Raw genomic sequence first — 27,445 nt, 5'->3', positions numbered from 1 at the left:
TTTTACTCCAATTTAAAATTAACAGGATTGTGCAAAAACATTTAAATTTCATGATCAGATTGTTTTAACTATAAATACTTTTCACTTAGAAAAGCAGCTTTTTCATTTTCACGAGCCTTCTGTTTTATTATTTCACTTAGATAAAATAAATCTCATTAACGCGGTTTCCGGAATCAACGACGTCATCACGTCGCGCGACAAACTAGTTCCGGTTCGAGCTGCTGCCATCTTGTTTCACTTCTGCTTGCTGAAAAAAAACAAAAATACTGCCGAGCCGGTCCGCGCTTCGACATCAACAAAGTGAGTACCCAAAGTCTCTATTCCTTTGCGAGACGTGTGTGACCGGAGTGTTTGGCCCCGCAACGGCTGCGAGCCCGGGGGGTGGTGCAAGTTTCTCCAGTGTTCATGTGCTCGTTCTTGACCAATGGACGATTGTTTGGGGGCGAGATGAACATCGGCGCCATTTCCCTCCCCGCGCTGTGTCAGGCGCTTATTGGGTGACCCGTTTGGGAAACTGGCATCCACTGTCCTCCATTTTGGCTCGCGTCTTCACTGAACACTGGAGTCAGCGGGCCGCTGGCGACGGAGCCCGAATGGCGCCGGTTGCTAGACGAGGTAACATTGGCCCCCAAGAAAGCTTGATTGGTGGAATGTAGTCCGAGGTTTGATTGGTCTGAATGACACATCTAAACGTTGTCTTTATTGGTTAGGGCTCATTCTTGCCCGGACCAGAGTGAAGCTTTATTAACTTCCCACTTGGTGATGGCGGCTGCTCCGAAATAACATTAACTTTTTTAGCCTTTAGCATTCGCGTTAGCTTCCCTCGAACCCACAACGGCGTTACTGTTTGCGCTAACGTGTCCAAAACGCGTCGAAGCCATTTAATTTGAACGTGTGTTAAGTTAACCAACGCTTTACATCTTTGCCTTCATCGCGTTTTGTCTTGTTAGCCACCAAAGTCTCTCTCTCTCTCTTTTTATTTTTTTTTATTTTTTTTTAACTATAGCCGACGTCGTTCGACAAACGTCAGCGGTTTGACGTATGCTGGCCTGGCAAAGGAGACCGCAAGGTCACAAGGATATTATTCCTGCTGTGTTTACGTCAAAGGTTTTTACTTGTTCTCACGAAACGACGTAAGATGCAACAAAATGTCAAATAACGTGCACACAAAGTGCAAAAAAACAAAACCTAAAACAAAAAAACCCCGAAACGTTTGCAGCACAGAAAATACAGTATTACACTGTTTATTTACGACAGTAGAAGGCAACCTTAAATATTGAGAACGACACAAATATCACACTAAATGTCCACATATGCAACAAAAGTATTAGAATAACAGAATACGCCAAAATATAATGAACCCTCCCCTCACAAGTATTACTCTAAATCTAGAAAACAGGATGAATGTTAATCTTTAATCCTTTAAAAAAAAAAGAAAAAAAAAAAAAAAAAGGACAAATGTATATAACCAAAATTACTAGATATACACAAAAATGATGACAAATACATAAATACTGTACTGCCATGACTTACATTTTTGCTATGGCCATGCTTGTATCTGAAATCATCTTTCCCCATTGAAATAAATCGAAAGCCAATCTGTTTCAGTCCCGACCACACAAAAAAAGCGCATTAAAAATATTTGTAATGAGAAAAATGGCACTGTACATATTGTACTGTAATTAAAAAAAAATAAATCTATAATATAAGAAAATAGTACTGCCCAGAGCCAGCTGAGATAGGCGCCAGCACCCCCCGCGACCCTTGTGAGGAATAAGCGGTCAAGAAAATGGATGGATGGATAAGACAATAGAATTAAACAGTAACAGTTTGTGCAACATGCTTTGAACTTCACTTCAATCGACATTGTGCTGCGCCTTCTGCTATGTCTGCCTTAGCCAACAGAGAGTGGTATGCTGCATAATGAATACACAAAGAAGACCTACAATTAAGCTCAGTAAGGTGCTTTACTCCAACTATTGGTCTTTTTTTTTTTTCCCCTGTAGTGTAAAGAATTTATTTTTTTTCATGCTCGTATCAGCACAATTATGGCATTTTGTATTGTGTGTTAGCATTAAGCTAGCAGACGTCAGAGAATAGTACAAAATGTGCACAATTGTTTCATTCCTATACTTTGGGTGTTAGCATTTTTTTCGGGCCAAATGTTTGATAAAAGTGAGCGGGTGCAAGTCAGCTTTGCCTCCATGGTGTGTGTTTACCAAAAGGTGCAATCTGCCTGCTGCGTGTTTATCTCCAAACACGTCGCCGCCGCAGGTCATGAGAAGGTCTGGTGTCCGCCATGACCTTGCCAGGTGTCTCTTACGGGCCCTTTTTTGCGGGCGGCCATGTTGGGAAAAGTGCCGCACGAGTCGGTCGGTCCCTGCGCTCGTCACCCAAATAGAAAAACGGGAACGTCTCGAGAGTTTTGCCTCCTGCGTCCTTCGCAACCTCGCTTTCTTGCATCCTCTTCTTGCTTCCCGTTTCTCAGCATTTGATTGGATTTTCCTTTTTCTCATAGCAGTGGCAGAATCACCGGTGATGTATGTAACACTATAGGAAAGGGTTGTGACAAAAATTCTGTTAAATTGGCCAATATATTAGACCAAATACTTGGAAAAATACACACATTTTTTGAAAAGAAGATAAAGTAATAGAAAATATTAACCATATTAAACTTGATATAAAAGTATTTTAAAATCATTTAATTTGGAACAGAATACTTGGGGAAAGTATAGCAATACGACATGAAAACAACATACAAGGACAGATGAAAAGTAAATACTACAAAATTTTAGAATATAAAATATTAGACAAAATGAAAAATCTAAGTATTAGGTGAAAAAATATATAATAGGCGAAGATTTTGTCATGAAAATTACACATAAAAACAAAAAGATGAAAAGTAAATATGACTAAATATTCAAAAATAAAATGGACAACATTAAAAAATCCAAACGCATAGTGGATGAAGATTATGGCAAAATAATTCAAAATATTAGACAGAATGTACAGATATCAGACAAAAATGAATACAATACAAAATAGAAGAGACAGTAAATTTAAAAAAAAAGGCAAATAATTAGTGCCATCCGCGGTTACGGTCAAGGCTCAAGTGCAGTCCAAAAAAATAGTGCGATTCATATGCGTTAATACGCGATTAATGCAACAATTTTCTGTGATTAATTAATCTAGTAGCGCTTTAACTTTGACAGCCCTACAAATAATACAAAAAGGTAGACAAAACATTGCAAAAATGCACACAAATATTAGATGAAAAATTGTCTATTTTTAAACCAAAAAATGGCTGAATAATGAAAAACGTTAGAAGAAATTATATGTAGAGAAGAATTTTAAATATCAGGAAAAAATATAAAAAAATATACGAATAAAACAAAATATTACTAGCAAAATATTTAACAAAAACATTAGTAAATAATACAAAATATTACCCACAGATATTGTGAAGAAAAAAACCAAAACTTAACACAAGATGGACAAATATTAGACAAAAATATTAAAGAAATTGTGCGTAATGTTTTGTTTTTTTTCTGTGTCCGTGTGGGGATCACTGCTGATGTAACATTTCTAACATGGGACACGCACATGAGCGCCGTTTAGCTTTGCCGCCCCGAAGCGAAGGTCACCGCGTATGAGGTGCGCTCGCCAGCCAACAACGGGGACTATTGTATGCTTGCAAGTTCTCCCCCCCCAACCACACTCGTGTCAAACAATACGTTTTGTCCACGAATAGCGCCCGAGCTATATGTAGCCGTTGATTTTATTAGCCTTCCTTGCCGCAGTCCGGCGTCACCTCCATTGACGTCTGACTGGGATTTAATTGGATCCATTTTGTGGCTGTCGTGAGTCGGGGCGATTGTTGAGCGAGTCGAGAATAGATAAAATGCTTTTTTGAATTTTTATTTTTTTTTTTTGTATTTTTTTTCCATTAGATTTTTACGGTGACCAAAATTATCAGTTATATCATCATTAAATATGTCACATATAAACTTTTAAGAAACGTATTTTTAACGCAAATGGTTACAACACATTTTGACAGACAATATCGTAATACTCATAGGCGTAGATCTTCTTTATCCTCTGTGCAGGTGTGACCATCTTCCTTGTGTATTTATTCATGTATGCGTGGCTTATACTGCTCCCTGGTGGCCTGCAAACCAGAAGGAGTTGCACAATGAAATATAGTTGAATTATTTACGTTTGATTTCATTTCATTAGTGAATGTTTGCGAGGTGCTACAATTATTTGATTAATTTGCAACTATTTTTGATAATCAGACCTTTTTTCAGTTGAAATGATCTGTTATATTTGTTTAATCGAAATGCAAGATTTGCAAATATCTGCTTTTTCTTTGAGGATTTTTATTTTTTCACAATTTTTTTTTTTAATTATGGGATGATTAAAAACAAAAATGATTATCTATTAATATTAAAAAATATTCAACAGATTGATTATTAAAATAATTGTTAGTTTCAGTCCTAGCATGTTTTTATCGGGCCCAAATTAACCGATACTGGTTTACAATATTTTTTTTTCTTTCCTTTTAATATAGTTTTAACTTTACAACAGATAGAAAATCGTGAAAGGTTGGCCATATTTTACATTTATTTTATCGATTTTGTGGTGGTGGTGGTGGTGTTTGAACGTCAATAGCTTTCATCTCGTATTGTAATGTTATTAACGTGTGCCAAAAAAAAGGAAGAAAATCGGCCGATTTGAATCAATCCTAATAGATATTATCGGCAGACCGATTAATCGATCACACTAACTTCTGAATCAAAGGTGTGCATTTATCTGGATGGGTGCCATGTTGTACCTGCGACCGCAAGCAAGGATGAATGAGAAAGCAAGGACAAAGTGTGCGTGTGTATACGCCGTGCGCTTGTACTTTAAATCATGCACATGCAACACGCGGTGGCCCGCACTGGCACCCGCGACGGCCAATCGGCGTCGAGCGCGGCCACCCACGTCACTCCCCCGCCGGCCAACGGCGCGGCGTGAGAGGCGGGGCCACGGCGGAGACGTTTAGTTTGACATTGTAAATAAGAGCGCAGCCACGGACGGAGCAGCGCGCGGAAGGCAAAGGGACGAGGGGGGGTGGGGGCCGGGATGGGGGGGGGGGGTTTGCACTGAAGAGGACAATGCAAAAGAGGCAAACTGGCACCAGCTCGCACCCACGCGCAGCCCCAGATCTTTCTCCCGCTCAACTTTTCTCTTTTTCACCGTTTTCTCGTCCTCTTTTTCTTCCCCCTGACCCCTAACGCTGCCGCTCAAGGTAACTTAGAGCAGGAAGTTGGCCGTCAGAGCGGAGGGGGCCGGGGAGAGGGGGGTGGTTGACGGACATGCTCGGCGAGCCAATGGCGGCGCAGCATCTCGCTCTCTCATTGGTGGGGAGGCGGGGCTGGAGTGTCACGTAGCAGGCTAGATTGATTGCCTGGGCCAGCGTTAAAGGCAAAGCGGTTTGAGTCAGGAGTCGGACTGTGACCGCTCTCTCGAACCCTCGTTCCTTTTTTTGTTTTTAAGATGGGAGGGGGGGTCTTCAAAAGTAAATGGGTGAAGTGGGAGGGGGCTTTGAAAAGGTTAAAGGAGAGAGTTTGTTTTTCACACCGCGCCGGAGCGACACTGCCTTTTTGGAAGGAAGTTCTTGCTGCAAGGAGACTCAAACAGCGTCCCCCCCCCCCCTCCTCCTCCTCCTCCACCTCCATCAACACGGGACGGACCATCCACCATGAAGGGCACGGGGGTGAGTGTGACCGCTGGACACACACATTTAAGAAAAGTAAGGTCAGGGGGCATCTGTATATTTGAGCTGTTCTTTTTGATCGTCACCTCGAGTAGTTATCAGACTGTCCTGTCCTGTCCTGTCCTGAGTTGTGTCCTTGAGTTGTAGCAGCAGCAACCGCCAGTTCTTCAGGCTGTCACTTGTTGTGCTGTGATGTCATCGCACTCATTGCTATTCTGAATATTATTTGGGGGAAGAAAAAAAAAATCAAACCAACCAGTCCATGGCGTAATCTGACTTTCACCCAAACTGACTTTCACTAAGCTTGGATGGATGGATGGATATGACAAAAGAAATAGCATAACAACTGAAGAAAATTGCAGAAATATTCTTAAGAAATGCACAAATGGCAGGAAAGTAGCACAAAATACATGTGTTAAATATAAACATAAAATTAAAATATATTAGAGGATATATATTAAAAAACAAACAAAAATGTTAGATAGAAAAAAACAAAAATATTATGAACATAGTAGACATGACACACAAATGTGAAATTAAGAAATATAAATAAATTAGTATTTTGCAGAGAAATAGTACAAAAATATATATTTTTAAAAATACTAAAATATTACACAAAAATCTAAAACAAACTGAGATGATCAGGGAAGTTGTACACAAAACTAAAATATTACACAAAAATGTAAAACAAGCTGAGATGAAATATCAGGAAAGTTGTACACAAAACAAGCACTCAAAATTCCAAAAATAATATCAGAAATATTTTTCAAAAATGATAAAATATGACACTGTATTAGAACTTTAAAAAAAACACACACACACAAATATGAAAATAACAAATACTAAAGACGAGCATACAGAAATATTGGGGGAAAAAAAAACATTAAAAAAATTAAAGCAGTCGAGAAAAATACATTCTAAGATGTTGACAAAACCTGAAAGTTACCTTGGCTGTCTTCCGCCACTCTTCCCCATCAAAAATGATCCTGTCTTATTTATTTATTTATTTTTTTTGTGTGCCTTCCTTCATGATCATTGTACAGCAGTAACGATAATTACAAATTGACAGCGTAACATTTCGGCATTTCGTGCGCGGTTTCTCGCTAACGTCCTTGTTTAAACGTTAGCTTTAGCCGCTGACGCAGAGGCATCCATCTTGAAGGGACACGCAAAGGTTGGGGGGGGGTCTTTCGGGGTTGGAGGTGCAGCTGGTCTCCGTGACCTCTACCCCCCTCCCAACACTGCCAGCCATCCAGATGGGCTGAGGGAGGGTGAGGAGAGAGAGAGAGAGGGGGGGGGGGTGTAATGGTCTGATCTGATCTCTTGTGATGGAATCTTTTTGGAGGGCGCCGCTTTCCCTTACTTGCCCTCTCTCTCGCGCTCTCTCTCTCTCTCTTTCTGTTCTCCCGCCCTTGTTGAAAGTTTCCACTGTTGTTTTTTTTTTTGTTTTTTGACAACAGTGAGGAAGACTAAAAATAACCCCTCCCAAATCTCAGGGTTTTGGATGTGGAGATTTGCGGCGGCGGTAGCGGACCGCACCGCAACGCTAAGGTCAGTGCGGGTGCCGCGTCCCTTTGCCCTTGGCAGGTAGCGTCAGCCCTCCTCCTTCCTCCTTCCCTGCCTCCCTCCCTCCCTCCCCTCCCTCCTCCTCTTCCTCGGAGGCCTCACGCGGGATGAAGGTCACAAGAATGTGAGGAAGTATGTGGAGGAAGTGAAAGCTAAAATATGAGAGAGGCTTGATTGTGCTAGCTGCGTGCTAACAAACACAAGTCTGGGTTCACTCCAGTGCTGCAGTGCAAAACCTGCACACACCCCCCCCCCCCCCCCCCCCCCCCCCCCCCATGTCCCGTTCATCTCCCTCCACCCTCCCTCGTTGCGTTCTCCTCTGCCAAATGACCTTGACAGATCAGTGACGAGCACTTCCTGGAGTTTTCTCCAATGCAGGGCCAAGGACAAAGTTCGGAAAAAAAATAGATGATTTTGTGTCCTAAAAAAAACCCAGAGAACCCGCGCGGGATCGTTAATCTGTAATGCCCTCCTGGGAACTTGTTTTTCTTTAGTAGTAGATGATTGACCCCGTATGTTGGACCGGTTCCTCTATTTGTGCCTCTCTCAAGGTCGACATCATATGCCAAAGATGGCAGCTTTAGTGCAAAGCTAGGACGGCGACGCATTGTGTTAAAAGTCCTTCACTCAATTTCACTCGTCACCATCAGGAAGGTCGGCTCGAGGTCGCTGCGCCCGCGGAAGGAAGCCGTCCGTCTCCCGTCGAGGATTTCGTCAGACCACAAAAACGCAGCTATTTTCGACGCAGATCAGACGTTCTGCACACACGCGTTTTCACGTTGGTTAATCAGATCGGAAATGGAAAAAAAAAGCTCGATGACATAGTCACACCCGGATTGGCGCGCGGCGTGTCGGGCTGACACTAGTTACTGACTCACCTTACGACAACTTAACTGGTCCTCTCCTCATAAAATGGAAAACTCGAAACTTATCAAGCAAAAAAGCTTGCTCGCAGTTTTGAAAAACCGCGAAAAAATTTCCATAAATAGCAACTTGTTTTTCTTTTTTTCTTTTCTTTTTTTAAAATGTTTTAAATTATTTGCGTTTTCAGTGTATTTGTGGATATACGTGGTCGCGCTCGGTCCTTATCTGCCACAAATTGTAAGGGTCCTGTGTACTTTGTCAACAGTTGCATATTATAGCTGTAAAAATTTAATTTTCTGTCTTCTTTTGTCTGTGCCGTTTATGCAGAACAGCAAAAACAAGTGACAAAATCTTGGAAAAAGTTACTCAAGCACAAAAAAAAGAGGCTTGTTTATTCATATTGTTTACAAAAAAAAAAATCTTAGCATAACTGTAAAAGGGTACGACCTTTTTATTGTGTCTGCCATGTCAGTTACAAATGTAACTACTATCAGATAATTTTGGAGGCTGCCGATACTAAGTACCAAATACTTAATTCAAAGCAAATCTAACATCTGCTCAGTCCTCCTCGGCAGTAGTTGGCGCTACTGTGGCAGTCGGACGCAGTTGCGAGTCATCATCTGCGTCAATTTTTTTTTTAAGTTTTGTCACTGTGTTAAATGAAATTTCTATATGAAAAGTACTAAAAGGTATCATTCCTTACTATCGCAGAGTAGTGAGTACTCAGAGTGAACACTCATACGAGCATTGCTAATGAAAACGGTAGCGAAATAGGGGAAAAAACTCAAGCAAATACTCAAGCAAAAAGCCTTGCTTGTACTTTAATAATTTCACTCTTTATAATGTTACGCCGTCCATGTAAAGTTGGTAATTATATTTGTCCATGTGTCACTGTTCCGCACAAAATTTTCGACAGTGTGCTGAAGTCAACGCAGCAATTTTCCGACTTTGTTGGTTAGCATCATAGCCACAAACAAGGCAGGACAAACTTGTGTGAATGGGTGGTCAGTATCACACTGCCGTTTGACCGACCGACAGTTGTCACATACTGACTCACCTTATGAAAATCTTATCGGCCCTCTCTGCCCCCCAAAAACACACAAAAAAAACACTTGCTCGCCGGCTCATTAGGAAGCCAATTAGCCGCAAAGCATTTCCAATTACCCCAAGAGCAACTTATTTATACACCCGATTACACTCCTCTTATTAAAGAGTACACCGAGGCGTACGGCTAACCGCTGTTATCTTGCGTTTGTCGCTGCCGTGGCGGGAAAAGGCCAGGCAAAGGATGAGACGGCGGAAAGAGGCGAGCGAGATCCCCGCTCAAGAGCAACATTAGCGCTGCTGCTGCTGCCGCTGCTGATTCAGCGCCGCGGCATTGACTTTCTCCCGACAAAGGGTGTCAGGTGAAAGTCATAAAGGTTGAGGTAAACGTCAGTGGCCCGGCAACCCGACACCGCGGCTTCTGGCGACCCGAAAGGACTGTGATGGCGCTGCTGCAGGGAAGAGGAGATGATAGACGTCCTCCGCAGTGCGTCGTCACAAAGCCGACCTTAGCAAAGGAGCTAGTCGGTACAGAAGAAAAACGTTCACGGTCCGGATGATAGGAATTAGCGTAGTCTTGCCTTCTTTAACTTCGCTTCAGTTTTGATATTTCATAGCGTATCTGTTTACTAGAGATAGACCGATATGGGGTTTTTTTCAGGGCAGAAGATACTGATGCTGATTATTAGTAGTCAAGGACGCCGATATCCAATATTTGTAGCCGATATTTATTTTCTTAAAGTGAAAATATTGGCATAAAAATTTGAAATAAAAAAATAAAAATACAAATTCCAGCTTAAAAAAAAAAAAAAAAAAAAAAGAACGTTTTGGGTTTGTTAAATATTGAAGTTTAAAAAAATCAACAAAAAGTTCAGAGATCTCCCAGGCCCCCGGGGAAGTAGCATGTTTTCAAAAGTTAAATTTCATTTCAAACAAATGGGCCAGCAGCGTCTCAGGAAATTAAATAATTATTTCCCTGAAGTTAACACCTTTTTTTTTTTTTAAATGGATCCATTATCAGGCAAATGATTATTCAAAATGGCCAATGCCGATTTTCGTCAAAATGCCGAATATCGGCGCCGATAATCAGTCTGGCCGATAATCGGTCTATCCCTACTTGTTTACATTTTCCATGGTTTCCATGTTGCAATTTAAATATAACAACACAAGCAAAAAAAAGAAAAGTTGTGCACGTAAGTTTTTTGTAACATTTTAAATTCCAAAACTCATCTGTCAATCGTGAAATTTTCCCTCCTCACTCAAGGGTTAAGGTTCGAGCTCTCGACCTTGAGTCACTTTTAGTTTGTATTTTTTCCCAATTCTTTATTTTACTCTCTTCCAAGTGTAAATATTACTCTAAAACTCTCGTCTATTTGGTCCCTATCTAAATAGTCAAATTGACGTTTCCAAGTCAAGTTTTGCAGAGTAGTGAAAAAGATGGAGAATTAGTGAACAAAAAAACATGTTCATGCCGTATGTGTAAGTAATTTTATCGCCTGTTTCTTTGTTGGAAAAAAAAAAAAAAAGTTACAGAGAAATTTGACACCTGACTCTCACTTCTGTCGTGTTGAAAGCAATCGTCGCCTTCCCGACGTCATCTATTTGCAGGATGTTATTATGGGAAAGTCTATTCTAATGCAGTATTTCCCAACATTTTATTGAGCCAAGGCAAATATTTTCTATTAGAAATATTTCCCACTAAACAAAAATGGCGCAAAATGTATACACACTAAGGTTAATTATTGTCTCACTTGACATGCAATTTGCTTAGTGTGAAAAGTGGGCATGTTTAGTTGAACACTTCTGTTGCGTTAATGGCAACAAGTCGCGATCTTTTTAATTCTGCCATCTAGTGGAAGGGCACTCAATTGTTCAGCCTGTCCCAAGAGGTTGCCGGGAATAGATTATTTGTCATAACTAAATTTTCAAACCAATTAAGGGAAATTGGACGACTTCCTGTGACGCGCGCTGTGCAAAGATTTTGAGCGTTTCTCATGGTAACCTCAAATACTAGGAACCGCTCTGACTAAAGCACAATAAGGAACGTGTTGTGTAAAACCTCTCTGACAGCTGTACCTAATGTTTTTTTGTTTTTGTTTTTTTGCCTCGTTTGTACTCGTTTCCTGCCCCTTATCAGCGACCCTCCTGTGTATTTAGACCAAAGTTCACACGGATCCGAGCGAGGCGTGGAAAGAAAGTGAAAGTGTTGAAAAGTTTGCCTTTTGTTTCCCGCCACATCGTTGCCATGGCGTTGAGGTCTCACTCCCGACGCTAATGGGTTCAATTGTTCAGGTTGACCGCCAGGGAGAGCGACTCGCCCCGCCTGGCAGGCAGGCTCAGGGACAAGGCCATCTTGTTCCGATTCACCACGAGACCATTTGCTGATTTAACCGCCTCCCCTGAGACAAACAAAACGCTTCTCTTGCCTTGTTGCCGTCGGAAGCCCGGGTGCCGGAAGACGTCGGCGAGCGTCGGCGGGGGGTTCAACCGCCGCCGCGTTTCAATCGAGCTCGAGGTGGAGCGGACGAGCGAGCGCGGCGGGCTATTGTCAAGGTCAATCACTCGACTGTCATGGCAGCTACAAGCGACGCCATTGATCGCCACAGCGGCCTCTCTGTCGCATTCACTTAGCCTGCCGCGACGTTCACCAGCACCCGTGACAGTCGAGAGAGGAAGTCTGCTGTTATCGGTCACCTTGGGCCGAGAACATTTTTTGCTGCAGACCAACAAATTGGTTTTACTTTTATACTTATACCTTTTTTTTTTTTTCTTCTTATCTTGTTTTACTGTATTTGGAACAATTTTTTTGGTTACTTTATAGTGGATATAAAAAGTAGTGATGGGTGAGGTCCAATACCAGGTATTGGTACAGAAGAGGATTGATTAGTGCCAGTGAAGAGAAAAAAAAGGTTGGCAGGATTCTGAGAGTTTATTCTGAGAATTCTGACTTTGAAATCGGAATTCTGATTTTAAGCTCAGAATTCTCACTTCATCGCTTTAATGTCAGAATTCTGACATTAAAATGAGAATTTTGACTTCATAAATCGGGACATAGAATTGCGGGGGGGGGGGGGGCGGGAGTCAGAAGGTCAGAATTCTGACTTTAAAGTGAGAATTCTGACTTTAAAGTCAGAGAGCTGAGAAAATAAAGTCAGAGTCCTGGCAACCTTTTTATTCCCTCTTTATTGGCCTTAATGCCCTTTCGTATTTTGATTTCGGGCCAATGCCGGCCTTATAGGTTTAGTCATTTTTGTTATTTTGAAAAAAATGAGTTTGACAAAAGCAGCAAACTGAAATTTGGATGTCGATCAAGGAATTTGCTCCATTTTTTGACAATTTTATAAGTCTTAATCGTCTTTTTTTTGGTCGGGTGCGAGGGTTTTAGGTTTACACAAGTTCTGTTACCAAAACTTTAAGGGGAACATGGGCTAATTGCAGAAACTATTGAATTTTGGTCCAGATCAAGTTTGTTCCAGTTTTTGGCATGAGACATGTGGCAAATCCTATTCACCCTGTCGTTGGACACGACACGATCAGTCTTGGTGCAGGACTGATAGCTGTTGCTGGTTCAGTTTCTGTTTGGTAGAGCCTGTTGCTAATCCAGTCAAATAAAGTAATACCACTCTTGGGCTTTGGCAGAGTTCTGCTCTCCAGCAATTACAATCCACCTGGCATGTATTTCTGCACTTGTGAATCGTTTTGACCCACATAGCTTGCCGGTTGCGGCATCTCGCCCACGGCGGTGTCTACTCGTCCTGTGTTCGAGCCTGTGGCGCTTTGGCGCGAACTTGGGCAAGCTCTCCCCGCATCTCTGAAGCGCAAGACCGCGATCCAGACACTCGGTAGTTGTGCGTGCCCAGACATGCCACCCAGCGCCCCCCCCCCCCCCCCCCCCCATCCACAGCAGATTCCTGGCATGCCGTAGTAACCTGCTGGATCCCCTTTCAGACCCCCACCAACCCCCCTCCTTCGGCTTCCTTTTGAGCTCGCAGCGCTCGTCTACTTGTTACTTGATTTCTTGGTGACTGAACACGCTGGCATCGCTACTATCCTAAACATGGCAGGCGAGGAGCTCCAACTATGTGGTACTGTAGATGGTGACGATCCCAGCAGGACCAGAATAGAAAGCCCGTTTAGGCCTTATTTTTAAAATGAAGATGATAATAATAGCGTGTGATGGAATATGACCCCGTTGTGTTCGACATACCTGCTTAAACGATGCCACGCATTGTTATAATAAGCCACAGAGCGCTTTGGTTCATTCCGGGACACCACGGTTTTAGAATGTTTCCACCGGGGGGGGGTTTGGTGGGATATCGGCGTCCTCTACTTTAATAGCGTGGCGACGCATGAGTTCAACCAAAGAGGAAGGTCTTGCCGTAAACAGCAATTGGGGACATGTGTCTTCTTGACGCGAGGTACTCAATTACAAGGTGACGATAAGCTCCAGACTCTTTTCCACTGCCCGCCGAAGCTGACTTTTTCCTGGAGTCACTGTTGGACACAAAATTAGGGAGGGGGGCGAAGTTGACCCACCAAATTTTCACTTTCGGTTGTAGCAACCAAGGCTGCGGGAAAGAATATTGAGAAGTCAGGGCAATGATGTGAAGTTTTAATACCTGACACTGATTCTGGCAAAAATTCAAATCATGGTATAAATTGAAATTTTAACGCAAACGGTACATACCACAATACCAAGTGCAAAAATGATCATGTTAGCATCAGCAGCTATCCAGCTGCTAGCAAGCAAAGCACAAAGTAGCATAGCGCCAAGCATTCCGTTGGACATGAGTGGATATAAGATACAGTGACATCATCAAACATCGTTACTTCGACTGGTCCGGAGTGTCCAAATCTCCTACGCAGGCCAAAGTTAAACCACCTACCGCATATATTGTTTTGACTGCGCATCGTATCAGAGCAGCTGCATGGGAGGGAATTTGAGGAAAAGCTGGGACACGGCTGTGAAGTTACAAACACTCGTTGTTTGCCGTCAACATCGCCATTTTGTTTAAAAGGTGGACCACAGAATGGGCTTCAATGGTTACATGCCAATCTGTATGCTTCAGAGATGCGAACAGAGGCAAGATGTCTGCTGTGTGAACAGAAAAATCGTTGAACACGCGGCTCTCTGTCAAATTATCTGTAAAGTGGGATTTCATGGTCCTGTGCTAAAGATCCGGGTGAATAAACGCTATGATTCTGCAATTTTGTGTCAGCTTGGCGCGAAAGACACAGGTATCAGTTAAATATCTTAGGTCACCACTTCTATCAGAAATTCTGTACATGGTATTCTACCTACCGTTCCGGTTCCTAAACGGTACCTTACCAATGCAAACGTAACCGTACATATTGGTTAAAAATGTTTCTATTCTCTCCACGCAGCTTTGTAGACCATGTCCACGGATTCGTTTGGCGCCGGCGGCAGCGACGCCCAGCAGACCCTTCAATCCTTCTGGCCTCGCGTCATGGAGGAGATCCGGAACCTGACTGTGGTACGTCGGCAGTCGCGCAAAAAAAGTTGAGGCCCACCGCGTGATCGTTTTTGCCACTCGCTAAACCCGTTTGTTGTTTCCAGAAGGACTTCCGCGTGCAGGAGTTGCCGTTGGCTCGAATCAAAAAAATCATGAAGCTGGATGAGGACGTGAAGGTAAAGAGAGCCGAACCGACACTGGAGTTCTTTGCCAGCAAAAAGGGGAGCATGCCACGTGGCGGGCGATTTACTTCGCTCGTTACCGCAGGATTATCGGTGCGGGCCGCGGCCTGTGTCGTGTCAAGAGCGCCGTCCTCTCCTTGTTAAGCGGCGGCTTAAATGCGGTAAAGAGATCAGGAGATCACTGGCGTGTGAGGACAGCGAGACGCTTCTGGGAGCTCACGCCGCTTCTTTTATCGCCTTTTGCTGCTCACATTAGCGGCGGCGCTAAAAAACGCAACATTGTGGGACCGCCAGGTTACGGTCTGCTGGCATATTGCCATTAAGTTATCTTTAATAGCTCCCAGAGAACGCGTTGCAAGAAGACACACTTCTGGAACAATATTTATGTGCCTGGTAGGAGCTGCTGTTTTGGCTAGCAACACAGGCGTTAACTCTTTATAATATATTTGTGAATGATGACATCTAAGAAGTTATACTTGTTAGTGGTTGTTAAATAATTTTTAATACCGCCTGGGAGCACGCTGCAACACATTGATTCCATTGATTCCAGGCTGTTTGTGCCGAGTGGGTGCTGCTGTTTTGGTTAGCAACAACGTTGAAATGGTCAGTTTACTCGCTACTGTACCCCAAAGGCTACTTCTAATTGTTCTGAATGATTTTTAATACGCCGCGGAACATTTTGCAAGGTTCCATCAGTATGTTTCAGTGCTTTTGCATGTGCGGCTGATTTGGCTAGCAACATGAGTTAACGCATTAACGCATCAATGTCCCTGTGAGAACAGTCACGTCTATGAAGTCTGAGTCTACTAGCTAATCATTGTTAAATCATTTTGAGTACCTCGCTGGGGATTCACTTACAACTTGTACTTGGATGTGCCTCTGTAAGTGCTGCTGTTTTGGTTAGCAACCGATTCCAAAATAGGTGTTAACTCGTTACACACGGGCTAATCACTATATTATCTCATTAATACATCACAGGGCACTTGTTTACAATTTGTGATATATCCCTAGTCCTTAGACTGCTAATGCCTCTGTAGGTGCTGCTGTTTTGATTAGCAACAATGTTTACTTTTTGAGGAAACACTGTACTTTTCTGCCCTTTTCCAACCAGTGTGTGATTCACACTGTATGGTACAGAATTGGCCTTGTAGAAGCACTAGAATGTTTTTTTTTTTTTTTTTTTTTCACACCAACTGTTCAGATGATCAGTGCCGAGGCGCCCGTGCTGTTCGCCAAAGCCGCGCAAATCTTCATCACTGAGCTCACCCTGCGAGCGTGGATCCACACGGAGGACAACAAGCGACGCACGCTACAGGTCAGTTGCAGTCCGGACGCTCTTCCTTTATTTATAATGTCCCGCGTTCATCTTTTCTTTGGCGCAAAAAAAGAAGCCCGCATTGCCTTTCTTGCGCTTCACTGAGGGCCTGTGACAAGCAAAAAGGGGCCCTCATTCCAACCGTCCCCCCCTGAGGAATGACTCTGCCTTCACTTCTCTCTCCCTCCACTGACTCTGAAAGCCAGGCGGGCGCCGCTGACCCACTTTCTGCCCGCCCCACGCTGCCATTTGGGCCCGAAGTTGAATAAGCCGGACTCTGGGAATGACATGGGGGTGGGGAGGGAGGAGTGCGGCGGCAAGCGGTGATGGGAACAGTTGGGAAGTCGGCTCAGAGCTCGTCTCACCGGGATGTTAAGAAGGGAAAATTGTGAAGCAGAACATGAAAGCCCTTAAGTCCACTTTATCCATTCACATACCTCGCGGAGATTAGCCAGTCTGTGTGTGTGTTTTTTCAAGTGTGTGGTTTGATGCAGGTATGGCGTTATCGCGTTAAAATCTAAAACTCAAGAAAACAGAGGACCGACCCCCAACCCCGCCCCCTTGTAGCAGTTGCTAGCATAGCTACTAGAGATGTAAAGATATTCAAACATCACAATATGATGATTATCACGGTATTGTGGGGAGGATGGCGATAGAAAAAACGGTCACAATATGGTAAAAAAATGAGCTCAAACTAAATCAAAACGCACAATATTGTGCTTTTGTACATTACACCAATGCATATAAACAACGGACAATCTCTAATGACACGTAATATTGAGGCACTTACTTGCTAATGCAAGCACACAGTTCACAAGCATATTACGTTCCCCTTCGTCTGACCATTAGCGTGGATTTGAAACATATAAAGGGCAAAACATGCCTTGTAAAAATTAAACTGCACTAAAAGAAAAAAACTAACCACCAGAGGGTGCTAGAACCGCACAAATGGAAATCAACCGGACTTTTTGAACAGGTGTGCCGCTTTTAATATTGTGTCATGACAACGACGATATATTGTGGCAGTTTTAATATCGCAATATCACAATATTGCCGTTATCGTTGCATCCCTATTAGCCACCACGGCAAAGCCGTAACAGTTGGCACATAGTTGGCAGTAGAGGGTGCTGTGGCTCAAACCTGCTGCTCCGAACTTGCAGGTTTAGAGAGAGTGTTTTTTTGATCCAGACATGAAGGCACCTCCTCGGAACGGTTGTAATCTGCAGGAAATTGCCTCCTGTGAAGCCACAGATGCAAGTTTTTCCCGTGCACGGGACACCGTTGGGGGTCACCACGGCAACGCTCATCAATGGAACAAGTGTAGATGTGTGACCTGGTGTGGCCAGATATTAATCAAGGACTATAAATAGCTCCCTTAGTGCTGGGAGGGTCACAATGGAGTGGGGAGGGGGTGGGGGGGTCTGACAGCCAATATCCTGTGGAAAATTCCACAGAGGCGGCAGCAGCGGCGTCTCTCGGCTGTGGATATGGGAAGAGATGTATGGCAGCCGCACAGTTTGACTTGACTCATCACAAATAATCATTTAGCAGGATATATATTATATGTATATATATTTTTTTATCTTTTAATTTGTGTCCCTGCTAACTTGCACTACTTACACTAATATCATGGTGAGGAACAGCTAGTTAACAAAAGTATTCAGCGTTGCCAAGTTGGCAATTTGGTCGCATTTTCCAAGGTTCTTATAGTACGACAGCGAACAACATAACTGAAAGTGACGAAACATTTTTGTTAAATGAGTGCGTAAATTGAACTAAAACTAACTAGTTACTGCATAAGTGCTCTGCATTTGAGTTTTTGTCAGCTCATTTCATACATGAAGTGTTAGGGGTTGTTTTAATTACATTTATTTCAGCACTGCATTTTGGCTGTACAGAAGAAGGAAAGTCATTTGTGGGAATTGTAGTTTACTTTATTACATCATACTTACTGTGACTTCTTTAAATCTTGCATTCAACAAATAAATAATAAAACTAATTAAAAAATATATATAACTAAACTAACTGAATATAAAAAAAAAAAGTAAAAAATAAATAACTAATGAAAAAGCCAAAATTATTATTTTCAAAAAGAGGAGTTTCAATTGTCAAAACGTACATTTTTGCCATGTTTACAGCGGAACGACATCGCCATGGCGATAACCAAGTTCGACCAGTTTGACTTCCTCATCGACATCGTCCCCCGTGACGACCTGAAACCCCCAAAGCGACAGGTAAGATTTTTATTTATTTATTTTTTGTTTTTGTTTTTAATTTTTATAGTCTCGGCATATCATCCCAGCTGCCGTTCCCCCCGTTGGCAACCTGGAGGCGCTGTAAACATCCTTGACTGGAAGCTGTCGGTCGGCGCTGCAAGGGCTTTCAGTCGGATGTTTGCAGCGTCTTATTGCTTCTGACACCCGGCGACGGCTCCAACCAACCCAACCCCAACGCCCGACGAGAAGACGGACGCGTGAGCTATTTTGCGTCTCCGGGCGTGTAAACATCCTACACTCTCAGCTGTGCTGTCATGGGAGCTGGGAGAGGGCTGTTTACGCTCCTGGTGATGGCCAGGACACGCACGGGTCAACGTCCACTCGCTGCGTTGGCGCTTCTGGATGCCTTGCGGACGGATTTACACCAACACGCCCCAGGAAGATTATTTCCACTTGTTGTCTTTCTATCAAGGTTATTCTATTGAACTAAAACTAACGGAAAAAAAACCAAACAAACTAATATTCAAAAAACAATTTTGTTAATAAAATAAAGTAAAAACAAAAATTCTTTTTAAAAACCTGAAACTACATTTTATATTTACAAAATTAACCAAAACTATAATTCTATCAAAAATATTCTTTGTTTTAGTCTTTGGTAATTAATTTAATGCATGAGCCTTTTGGGGATGATTTTAAATGTGAATTTAAGTAGATTTAGTGTGATATTAACCCCAATAAGAACGTTTGAAAGTGAATCACACAGAAATGACGTCATCTAGCAGCAGCCAATAGAAAAGCACCTTTAGATGACATCGCTCACATGGTAGTTTTTTAAATATTGTGCAGTAATACATTAAAAAAAATGATAATAATAATACTGAATCTAAATAAAACTAAACTAAAACAAAGCATTTATTAAAGAACTAAAACTAATAAAAACAGAACATCTCGGAAAACTAATTAAAAGAAACTGAACTTAAAAAAACAAAACTCAAAATGAAATCAAAACTAACACAAATGAAAAATTCCAAATCTATAATAACCCTGCTTGTCACATGACAAGTCAGACACTTTTATATGGCATTTAATTGCTATTGCGATGACATCACACAGTAATCAAATGATTTCTTATATTTTAATGTATTACTTATTAAAAATCGAAATTACGTAAAAGACCATCAATATATTTTTTAACTGTAGTTTTCAAATGAAAGGCCTCCCATCTATTACACACCTTACCTCAAATAAACACGCTGCAGTTGAGTGATTAAGCACTTACGGAACCTATCTTAGGAACCATTTTATTATTACTTTATTATTATTAATATTTATTATTATTTTATTGTTATAAATACTTTATTTGTTTCTATATAAGGCCTTTCCTCCAATTGACACGTTACCGCAAGTAAACACCTGGTACTGTCTACAGTTGATTAGCATCCCCAGAATGTGTTCCAGGAAAATATTGCGCACAGGTAATACACATTTTTCTTAAAAATAAAACTCATATTGAATCTCACGAAAACTAAACAAAAACTGTTAAGTATTTATTAAATAACTAAAACTAACAGAACCACCCTGAAAATTAATTAAAACTAAATTTTCATTTCATTTTCAAACTCAAAACAAAATAAAAACTAACTAAAATAACCCTGCTTTCTATTGTGCATATTGTGTACTTTTTGGCTAATAGGAAAGTAGTAAATGTTGTGGATAAAATATATTAGGACACACACACACCTCTCTTTTCCACTATGTTCTTCTCTGCCAAGTAAGAGAAGCAAACACATGTAATGGATCTCCAGTCCGGACCGCTTCATTCCCCCCATTGCAGTCACAGCCCATCAGTTATTCATCAGCGTCTCGCCGCTACCATTACACCCGCTAACACACTGGAGGGAGACGTTAATGTGCTGACAAGCGCAACCTTCTCTCTGCGTCGTAGGAGGAGATGCGTCAGACGGTGGCCCCGGCGGAGCCGGTGCAGTACTACTTCACCCTGGCGCAGCAGCCCGGCGCCGTGCAGGTTCAGGGCGCGCAGCAGGGCCAGCAGGCCGGCGCGCAAACGGCCACCACCATCCAACCCGGGCAGATCATCATCGCGCAGCAGCCGCAAGGACAGGTACGGACGGAAAACGCCTGCGCTCCGGCAGGTCCCGGGCATCCTGATTTGCGGTTAAGTAGTGGGCAGAAGACACCTGGTTTCGTTGACATTTCGTTAGCTCGCGCTCATAACGTGCGCAGGCACTATACGCTGAAGAGGAAGCAGTTGGTCTGAGCAAACACAGGATGATTTGTGCCGAACGAGAGAGGCCGTGCGACTGGTCGCTCCCGACTGTATTTTGCGCAGATTGGTATCATTTAGTCAAATGAGCCTTTCAAACTCATTTCAAGTTTGGTTTAGCCTGAAAACAACGGTTAGTGTTCAAACTCTTTTACTGCCACACGTTATCAAAAAAACAAACAAAACAAAAAAACACAGTGCCAGCCGATTTCTTGCATTTTCACTCATCTTTCAAGGCAAACAGAATATTGTGTTCTTTTACTACGTAAACATGGTGGGTACCAAATGAAAGATCACATTCCTTTATTTCAGTAGGGGGAAAAAAAACTATCGACCTTATTCCGTTCTTTAGTAATCACTATTTGAAAATATGTCATTTGAGTGACAAAAACAAGCTTTTTGTGAAAAGATGCATTTTCAACAGTGACTTTGACACTAACATTTTTTGTTTAGTGACACTGTGTGGATGAGGTGTCATGTGACAAAGGCTTTGATCATTCACATCATCCTTGAAAACATTCCATTTCGTCAGATTTAATCAGATTCCGTCACGTTTCATTGTAATTTCACACACCGGCATCCCATTGAAAAGAGATACAATGCTGCCATCTGCTGGCCATAGTGAGTGGGTGTTTTTGATTTCACAACCCATTGACCAGGCAGCGCTCCACTTAGACGTTGCACTGCCTATTGATAAAAACAAACAAACAAAAAAAACAAAAACTATTTGACGATATTTAACATTTATGCTGGCATACATCGTGATTTTACTAATCGTTTTTACCAAACATTTTTGGCGGTAAACGAGCTAATAATCATTTTGTCTTGTAATCAATTAATCGTATTAGAATTTCAATTCCTTTATTCAAAAATAGTCAAATTGAAATTGCAAGACATTGGACGTATATTAACATATTATGACTCGGTTAATGGTTTGGTCCGTAGCGTGTCAGAAAGAGAAAATTGGTGAAAATGATGATAATTGTTTTCCAAAGTAAAAGTAGATGTTTGTCTAATCTTGATGTTTGTTCGCCGAGGACTAAAGAAATCTGAAAATTCAGAAAAATCTGAAAAACTTTATTTATAAAGCACTTTAAAACAAGCATAAACAACCATACCAGAACAAAACAAACATTGTGCGTAAGTATCCAAGTAAATAAAATTTTACATCAATAGATTAATAAAAGGTAGGTGAGTGAATAAATAAATAAGTAGAATAAACATGAAATTCATAACAAAATACAGCACACACCACAAAGCACCAAAACAATGTTAAGTAATTAATGAATACAATTACAATTTAGAGGCTGAAATTATGAAGATTTCTCTAAATGTCTCTAAATGATTATCCTTAATCAATTTTCAAAAATAATTAGGGATTCATTCCAGTTTCTGTCCAGGGTAAGAGTTTTGAAAGTCAGGTTTCCATTCAAGGTTATGCTTTTAAGTTAAGGTTTCAAGTTGGATTTCAAGCCAAGGTTAGGGTTTTTTGTTGGGGTTTTAAGCAGCTTTCAATTTTCAAAATTCTGATTTCAAATGAGAGATTTGGGTTTGGATTTTGGTTTGAAGACGGGGTTAGGGTTTCAAGTTCGGATTAGGGTTTTTGAAGCCAGGGTTAGGGCACGTTTGTGTTTCAAATTAGGCTTTCAAGTAAAATTGCTGTTAGCCTTGTTTTTAGCATTAGCATTTTTTTTGTACAGTGCGAAATGTAGCTCTTTATGGGCTAGCGCAACACAAACGGCCTCCTCAGCGTAATTGGATAGCCTAGCTTAGCGCTTGTGTGTCCTCTTGAGAGGGCGTGAGGAAGAGGAGGAGGAAGATGTAATGTGCAACGTAAAGAAAAGTTTCTCCCTGGCTCTTGTGTGCGTCTTTCATGTTTGTGAAACTCCCCGAACCATTCCTGCCATTTTTCATAGACGCTTTGAGCTTTTTTTTTTCTTTTTTTTTTTTTTCTTTTGCTTTTGCTTCACATTGTGCCCGCTCAAAAACATGTTGCCGCTTTTCTCACGCTGCCTTTCTCTCCATGTTCTCATCCTCCCCTTCCTTCCTTTTCTTCGGCTTTGCTTTTTCTTTATCCTCCTCCTCCCCGTGTGGCCCATCAGATGCTTCAAGGTGCCACCATGCAGCAGTTACAGCAAGTGCAGGTGCAGTCACAGGGCACGCCCATCACGGTAAACACCAACATGCGCTTTATTTGTCTTGCTCTATCCGGCCCGCATCCGTGGCGCCCCCTCCTGGTTCAGCCCTGAAAATCAACATGAATGCCTCGTTCTTTCCCCCCCGACCCCTCAACTCCATCGTCCATTTTGTGTGCGTCTTTCCCCCCAGAGCGCCCCCGTGGCCATGCAGGTGGGCGACCAGCAGGTGCAGATCGTGCAGGCGGCGGGCGGTCAGGCGCAGACGGCCCAGGCTCAGGGTCAGACCATGCAGGTCATGCAGCAGATCATCACCAACACGGGCGAGATCCAGCAGATTCCGGTGAGGAAACGCCACCGACGTAGTTGAATTGAGTTGAGTTGAGTTACCACTCCAGGTAAACAAACACTTAACTACAATCTATTTTGCACATACATCATTATATCTACCGGTACATGACACGTATAATAGTGTTTTAAGTCACTTACAGACGATGCTTCAACATTATTCCACGAGTAAACACGAGCTAGAGCGAGCTGTTAGCTATATGAGGTCAATAACATCCTCTTCCTGTCTTCTTCTAAGTGCATTTTCTTTTAAGCGCATGACTGCCCTCTAGTGGTTAAGTGCTGAACACCAAAAAGCGAATGGCAGTTTATATTTTGGAATAATTACAGCCCAAGTGCTTTTTTAGGACGTTCAGAACGTCCTTTCTTGTGTTTTGGGGACGCGCAATGTGTTGTATTATCTTTAACTTATTCAGGTCAGGAGCGCATTATCACGTTTCGACCACTAAAGCCAGGAGCGCTGTTGCACTTTTCTACCTTTAAAGCCGGGAAAGCGGATACTTCATAAAATTTTATTTAATTTTTTTTTAATTTCTGGCAGAGCTTTTTATTTTTTATTTTTCAGTGAATACAGTGTGTCCTTGTTTTTCACGGGTTCATCTTTTTTTACAGATTGCTTTTTTTTTTTTTTTTTATAAAAAAAACAAAACGTGCTTTTTGTTTTTTGTCTTTGCGCGGCTGTATTTATTGAACCCAAAGTCCGACAGGGGACATACGGGCATCTGCGGATTCGTCTCGTTGAGACCTTTCCATCGGTGTCTGTCCTGCCGCTCCACGACATTGCATTCCGGAAATAGAAAATATATTTACTGTGCTGTATAGCATATATAATTAAATTAAAAAAACATACTTTTAATGGGGGGAAAAAATGACTGTAAATGAAAATGTGTTTTATAAATGATGAATGAAAAAGCATTCATAATAATCTAAAAATAATAGCAAAATGAAAAAACATATAATAAATGGAAAAAAAATATACTGTGCTTTATACTGTAAAAAGTAAATAAAGACATACTTTTAATAGAAAAAAAATAATGTCAATGAAAAAAGAACATATATGATGAATGGAAAAGCATTTATAATGAAGTGCAAATCATACCAAAACAAAAAAAACATAATAATTGAAAAAATAAATATATATTCATGCATATATTAATGGGCTTTTAACATTTTTTTTAAATTAACGCGGATTTCCATTATCGTGGTCCATCTAAGCTAATTGCCACTTTGTCTCCCCCCCTTGTGTCGACCGAGTGCAGGTGCAACTCAATACGGGCCAGCTGCAGTACATCCGCCTGGCCCAGCCCGTCTCCGGCGCGCAGGTGGTCCAAGGACAGATTCAGACCCTGGCCAACACGCAGCAGGTAGGCGCCATTTTGTGTCTTCTGCTCTGACCTTGAATGTTGATTGGCTGCTCATCCAAGGCACGCTCGTGCTTGCAGATCACACAGGCAGAAGTGCAAACGGGACAGCAACAGTTCAACCAGTTCACTGACGGACAGGTAATGGACTCGCCAAGTCGTCTTTAGGCTCGGGGCAGCGTTAGGGTTTCAAATTATGAGTTCAAGACAGGGTTATGGGTGCAAATAGGGGTAGATGTTCCAAATCAGGGTTTGTATTTTTTTCCGCTTTTTGGGCTTCAAGGTAGGGTTTCAAAATCAGCTCTCAAGTTAAGTGTTTGAAATGAGTTGTGAGTCAGGTTTAGGGTTTTAAAGGCTTTCAAGTTTTTCATCTCTGGGTTAGGATTTCAAACCAAGGTGAAGGTTTTGAGCCAGAATTGCGGTTTTTAAATAGGAGTGTGACGATTAGGGATGTCGCAATAAGGGCAATATCGTGATATTGTGATATTAAAACAGCCACAATATCGTCGTCGTCATCCATCCATCCATCCATTTTCTTGACCGCTTATTCCTCACAAGGGTCGCGGGGGGTGCTGGCGCCTATCTCAGCTGGCTCTGGGCAGTAGGCGGGGGACACCCTGGACTGGTTGCCAGACAATCGCAGGGCACACAGAGACCGTCGTCGTCATGTTCACAATATTTAAAAGGAACACATTTGTTAAAAAAAAGTCAGGTTGATTTCCATTTGTGCAGTTCTAGCACCCTCTCGTGGCTAGTTTATTAATGCACTTAAATTTTCATGAGGGATGTTTTGGCCTTCTATGTTTAAAATCTATGCTAATTGTCAGATGAAGGGGAACCTAATTTGCTTGTGAAGCAATTATCAAGTGCCTCAATATTGTTATAAGAGATTATAGGTAGTTTATATTCATTGCTGTTATGTACAAAAGCACAATATTGTGTTTTTTTTTTTTTTAGTATGAGCTCTCTTTTTTTTTTTACAATATTGTGTTCTTTTTTTAAATATCGACAATGCCCCCACAATATTGTGATAATTATCCGATTGTGACCTTCACATCGTGATAAAATCGTATCGTGACGTTTGGATATCGTTACATCCCTAGTGACGATGTATCGATATCACGATAAATCGTGATACTTTGTCTACCAACAGATTATCCATACGCCTACATAAGTATCGCAATATTTGTAGTTAATATACAGCCACTATAACGGCTCCATTGTTCATGACTTATTGAGCAATTTCTTGGCGGGCCACGAGGGGAACAAAGGTTAGGATGTCAAATGAATGTTTCAAAGCCAGAGTCGTCTTTTGTAAGTCAGGCTTTTAAGCCCCGCCTCCCTGTGTGTGTGTGTTCTGGCCCGGCAGCAGTTGTATCAGATCCAGCAGGTGACGGTGCCGGCAGGCCAAGATCTGAGCCAGCCCATGTTCATTCAGTCCACCAGCCAAACGGGAGAGGCGCAGGTCACGCAGGTCACCAGCGACTGAGCTCGGAACCGACCACCTCGTCTGAAAAGCAGGCACCACCACCCTTTTCTTTTTGTATAGTACAATCTTTCATTATTATGTTGCGTAGTCGTTTGCGTTTTGATACGTTTTTTGATACGCTCTCGACAACATCGCGTCGGCCATTTTGTCTTGTTATTGGACGGAAGCAGCCATATGCCTCGCACACACGTACATGTGGAGGAGGAACTTCAACAGTTACAATTAAAAACACTGTTGTTGTTGTTGTTGTTGTTGTTTATGTCTTTATTTTTGTAGCGCTCATCCTTCTTTCCTTTTTATCGCTGTTTTCATCCTTTTTGTACAGTGATTGGCCTTTTGCAAACCACGCCCCCAAACAGCCAAAGGTCCAGTCACTAACAAACGCTTTTAACTTTGTTGTCAAATTTACAGGAGGGTTGTTCGACCTGAGGGGGCGGGGCTTTTGCAAAAGGCCAATTATCAGCGACGATCCTTTTTTTGTTTTGTGTGCACGTGGTCCAAACTGCCAGCCTGCATGACATGCAGAAAAGATAGGTACAATTAATTTTATTTTTATTTTTGTTTGGATGTTTTGTACTCAAACTTTGTTGGTGACAAAAACAAATTAAAAGAAAAACCCTGAAATCTTTTAAGAGTTGCGTTTGGGGTTTTGTTCATTTTGAACTAGTAACAAACCATGAATGTTTCTTGTTGTTGTTTTAGGCCAGTGAGGCGCGGTGAGTGAGTGAGTTAGTGAATAGGGACACATTTGAAAAGCGTCCTGTCAAGCTCATCTACCGCAGTAACAGGTACACCACAAAATTTTTGTGCAATGGGGGGGCTGAAGTCTGAGCAGTTCCACTCATTGATTGGTCAGTTTTCAATGGACTAATCTCAAATGATGTCATACAAAAAAAAATAAAAAAAAATTCCTTAACTCATTCACCGCAGTAGATGTCGACATTTATCAAGTGCAGTTGATTTGTATGTATGTGAAATTCAGCTTTGTAAACCACTGTTATAACAAACAGATCCCTATAGATGGCAGCGTTGCATCGCTTTGTCTTGAAATCAACACCACTTTGGAGTAGAATTTGAAGTTGAGGGCAGGGAATCGGCATGTTATGTCTATTATTAAGAAGAGAAAAGCCAACACAAGTCGAACAATTTTAGGCACCTTGTACTCGAGTAGCATATTTATTATTTGTTTTTTTTATTCACAGAAAATTTTGGTTTATGAAGTTTTTGGTTTGAAACTGCCATGTTTTTGTTAACCCAGGTTCTACTGCTGTTTTACTCAAAAATAATAATAAAAAATCAGGTGAAAGGAGTCTACACTTAAGGTGTTTATGTTGGCACAAAATAATATAACAACTCAATCAAGATTTTAAACTTTGTTAATGGTGTCATAAGTGCAACTAATAATG

The 27,445-nt window shown here is 41.7% G+C and overlaps 1 protein-coding gene across 9 annotated transcripts; it reads left to right on the top strand.

Annotated features, from left to right (window-relative positions):
• The first annotated feature begins 166 nt into the window (after window positions 1-166).
• Window positions 167-26,671, top strand: nfyc (nuclear transcription factor Y, gamma). 9 transcript variants are annotated; one of them, XM_077506380.1, is made up of 11 exons: window positions 167-300; window positions 14,621-14,730; window positions 14,817-14,885; window positions 16,093-16,206; window positions 18,345-18,440; window positions 20,368-20,544; window positions 22,809-22,877; window positions 23,035-23,184; window positions 24,449-24,553; window positions 24,632-24,691; window positions 25,920-26,671. In XM_077506380.1, exons 2-11 carry the CDS (start codon window positions 14,632-14,634, stop codon window positions 26,037-26,039), a joined length of 1,059 nt encoding a protein of 352 aa, XP_077362506.1. In that variant the 5' UTR covers window positions 167-300; window positions 14,621-14,631; the 3' UTR covers window positions 26,040-26,671. The 9 variants fall into 9 exon arrangements, with proteins under 9 accessions (XP_077362506.1, XP_077362509.1, XP_077362513.1 ...); XM_077506383.1 differs by having other exon boundaries at window positions 14,814-14,885; window positions 25,923-26,671; XM_077506378.1 differs by having other exon boundaries at window positions 168-300; window positions 14,814-14,885.
• The last annotated feature ends 774 nt before the right edge of the window (window positions 26,672-27,445 follow it).

Source organism: Festucalex cinctus, chromosome 19 (genome assembly GCF_051991245.1).
Source record: "Festucalex cinctus isolate MCC-2025b chromosome 19, RoL_Fcin_1.0, whole genome shotgun sequence".
Lineage (NCBI taxonomy): Eukaryota > Metazoa > Chordata > Actinopteri > Syngnathiformes > Syngnathidae > Festucalex > Festucalex cinctus.
This window is presented reverse-complemented; position numbering and strand designations above follow the sequence as displayed.

Coding starts and splice junctions, on each gene's coding strand:
- nfyc (XM_077506378.1), top strand. CDS start 14,632: ATGTCCACGGATTCGTTTGGCGCCGGCGGCAGCGACGCCCAGCAGACC. Junction 18,441..20,367: donor TGAAACCCCCAAAGCGACAG/GTAAGATTTTTA, acceptor TCTGCGTCGTAG/GAGGAGATGCGTCAGACGGT. Junction 20,545..22,808: donor CGCAGCAGCCGCAAGGACAG/GTACGGACGGAA, acceptor GTGGCCCATCAG/ATGCTTCAAGGTGCCACCAT.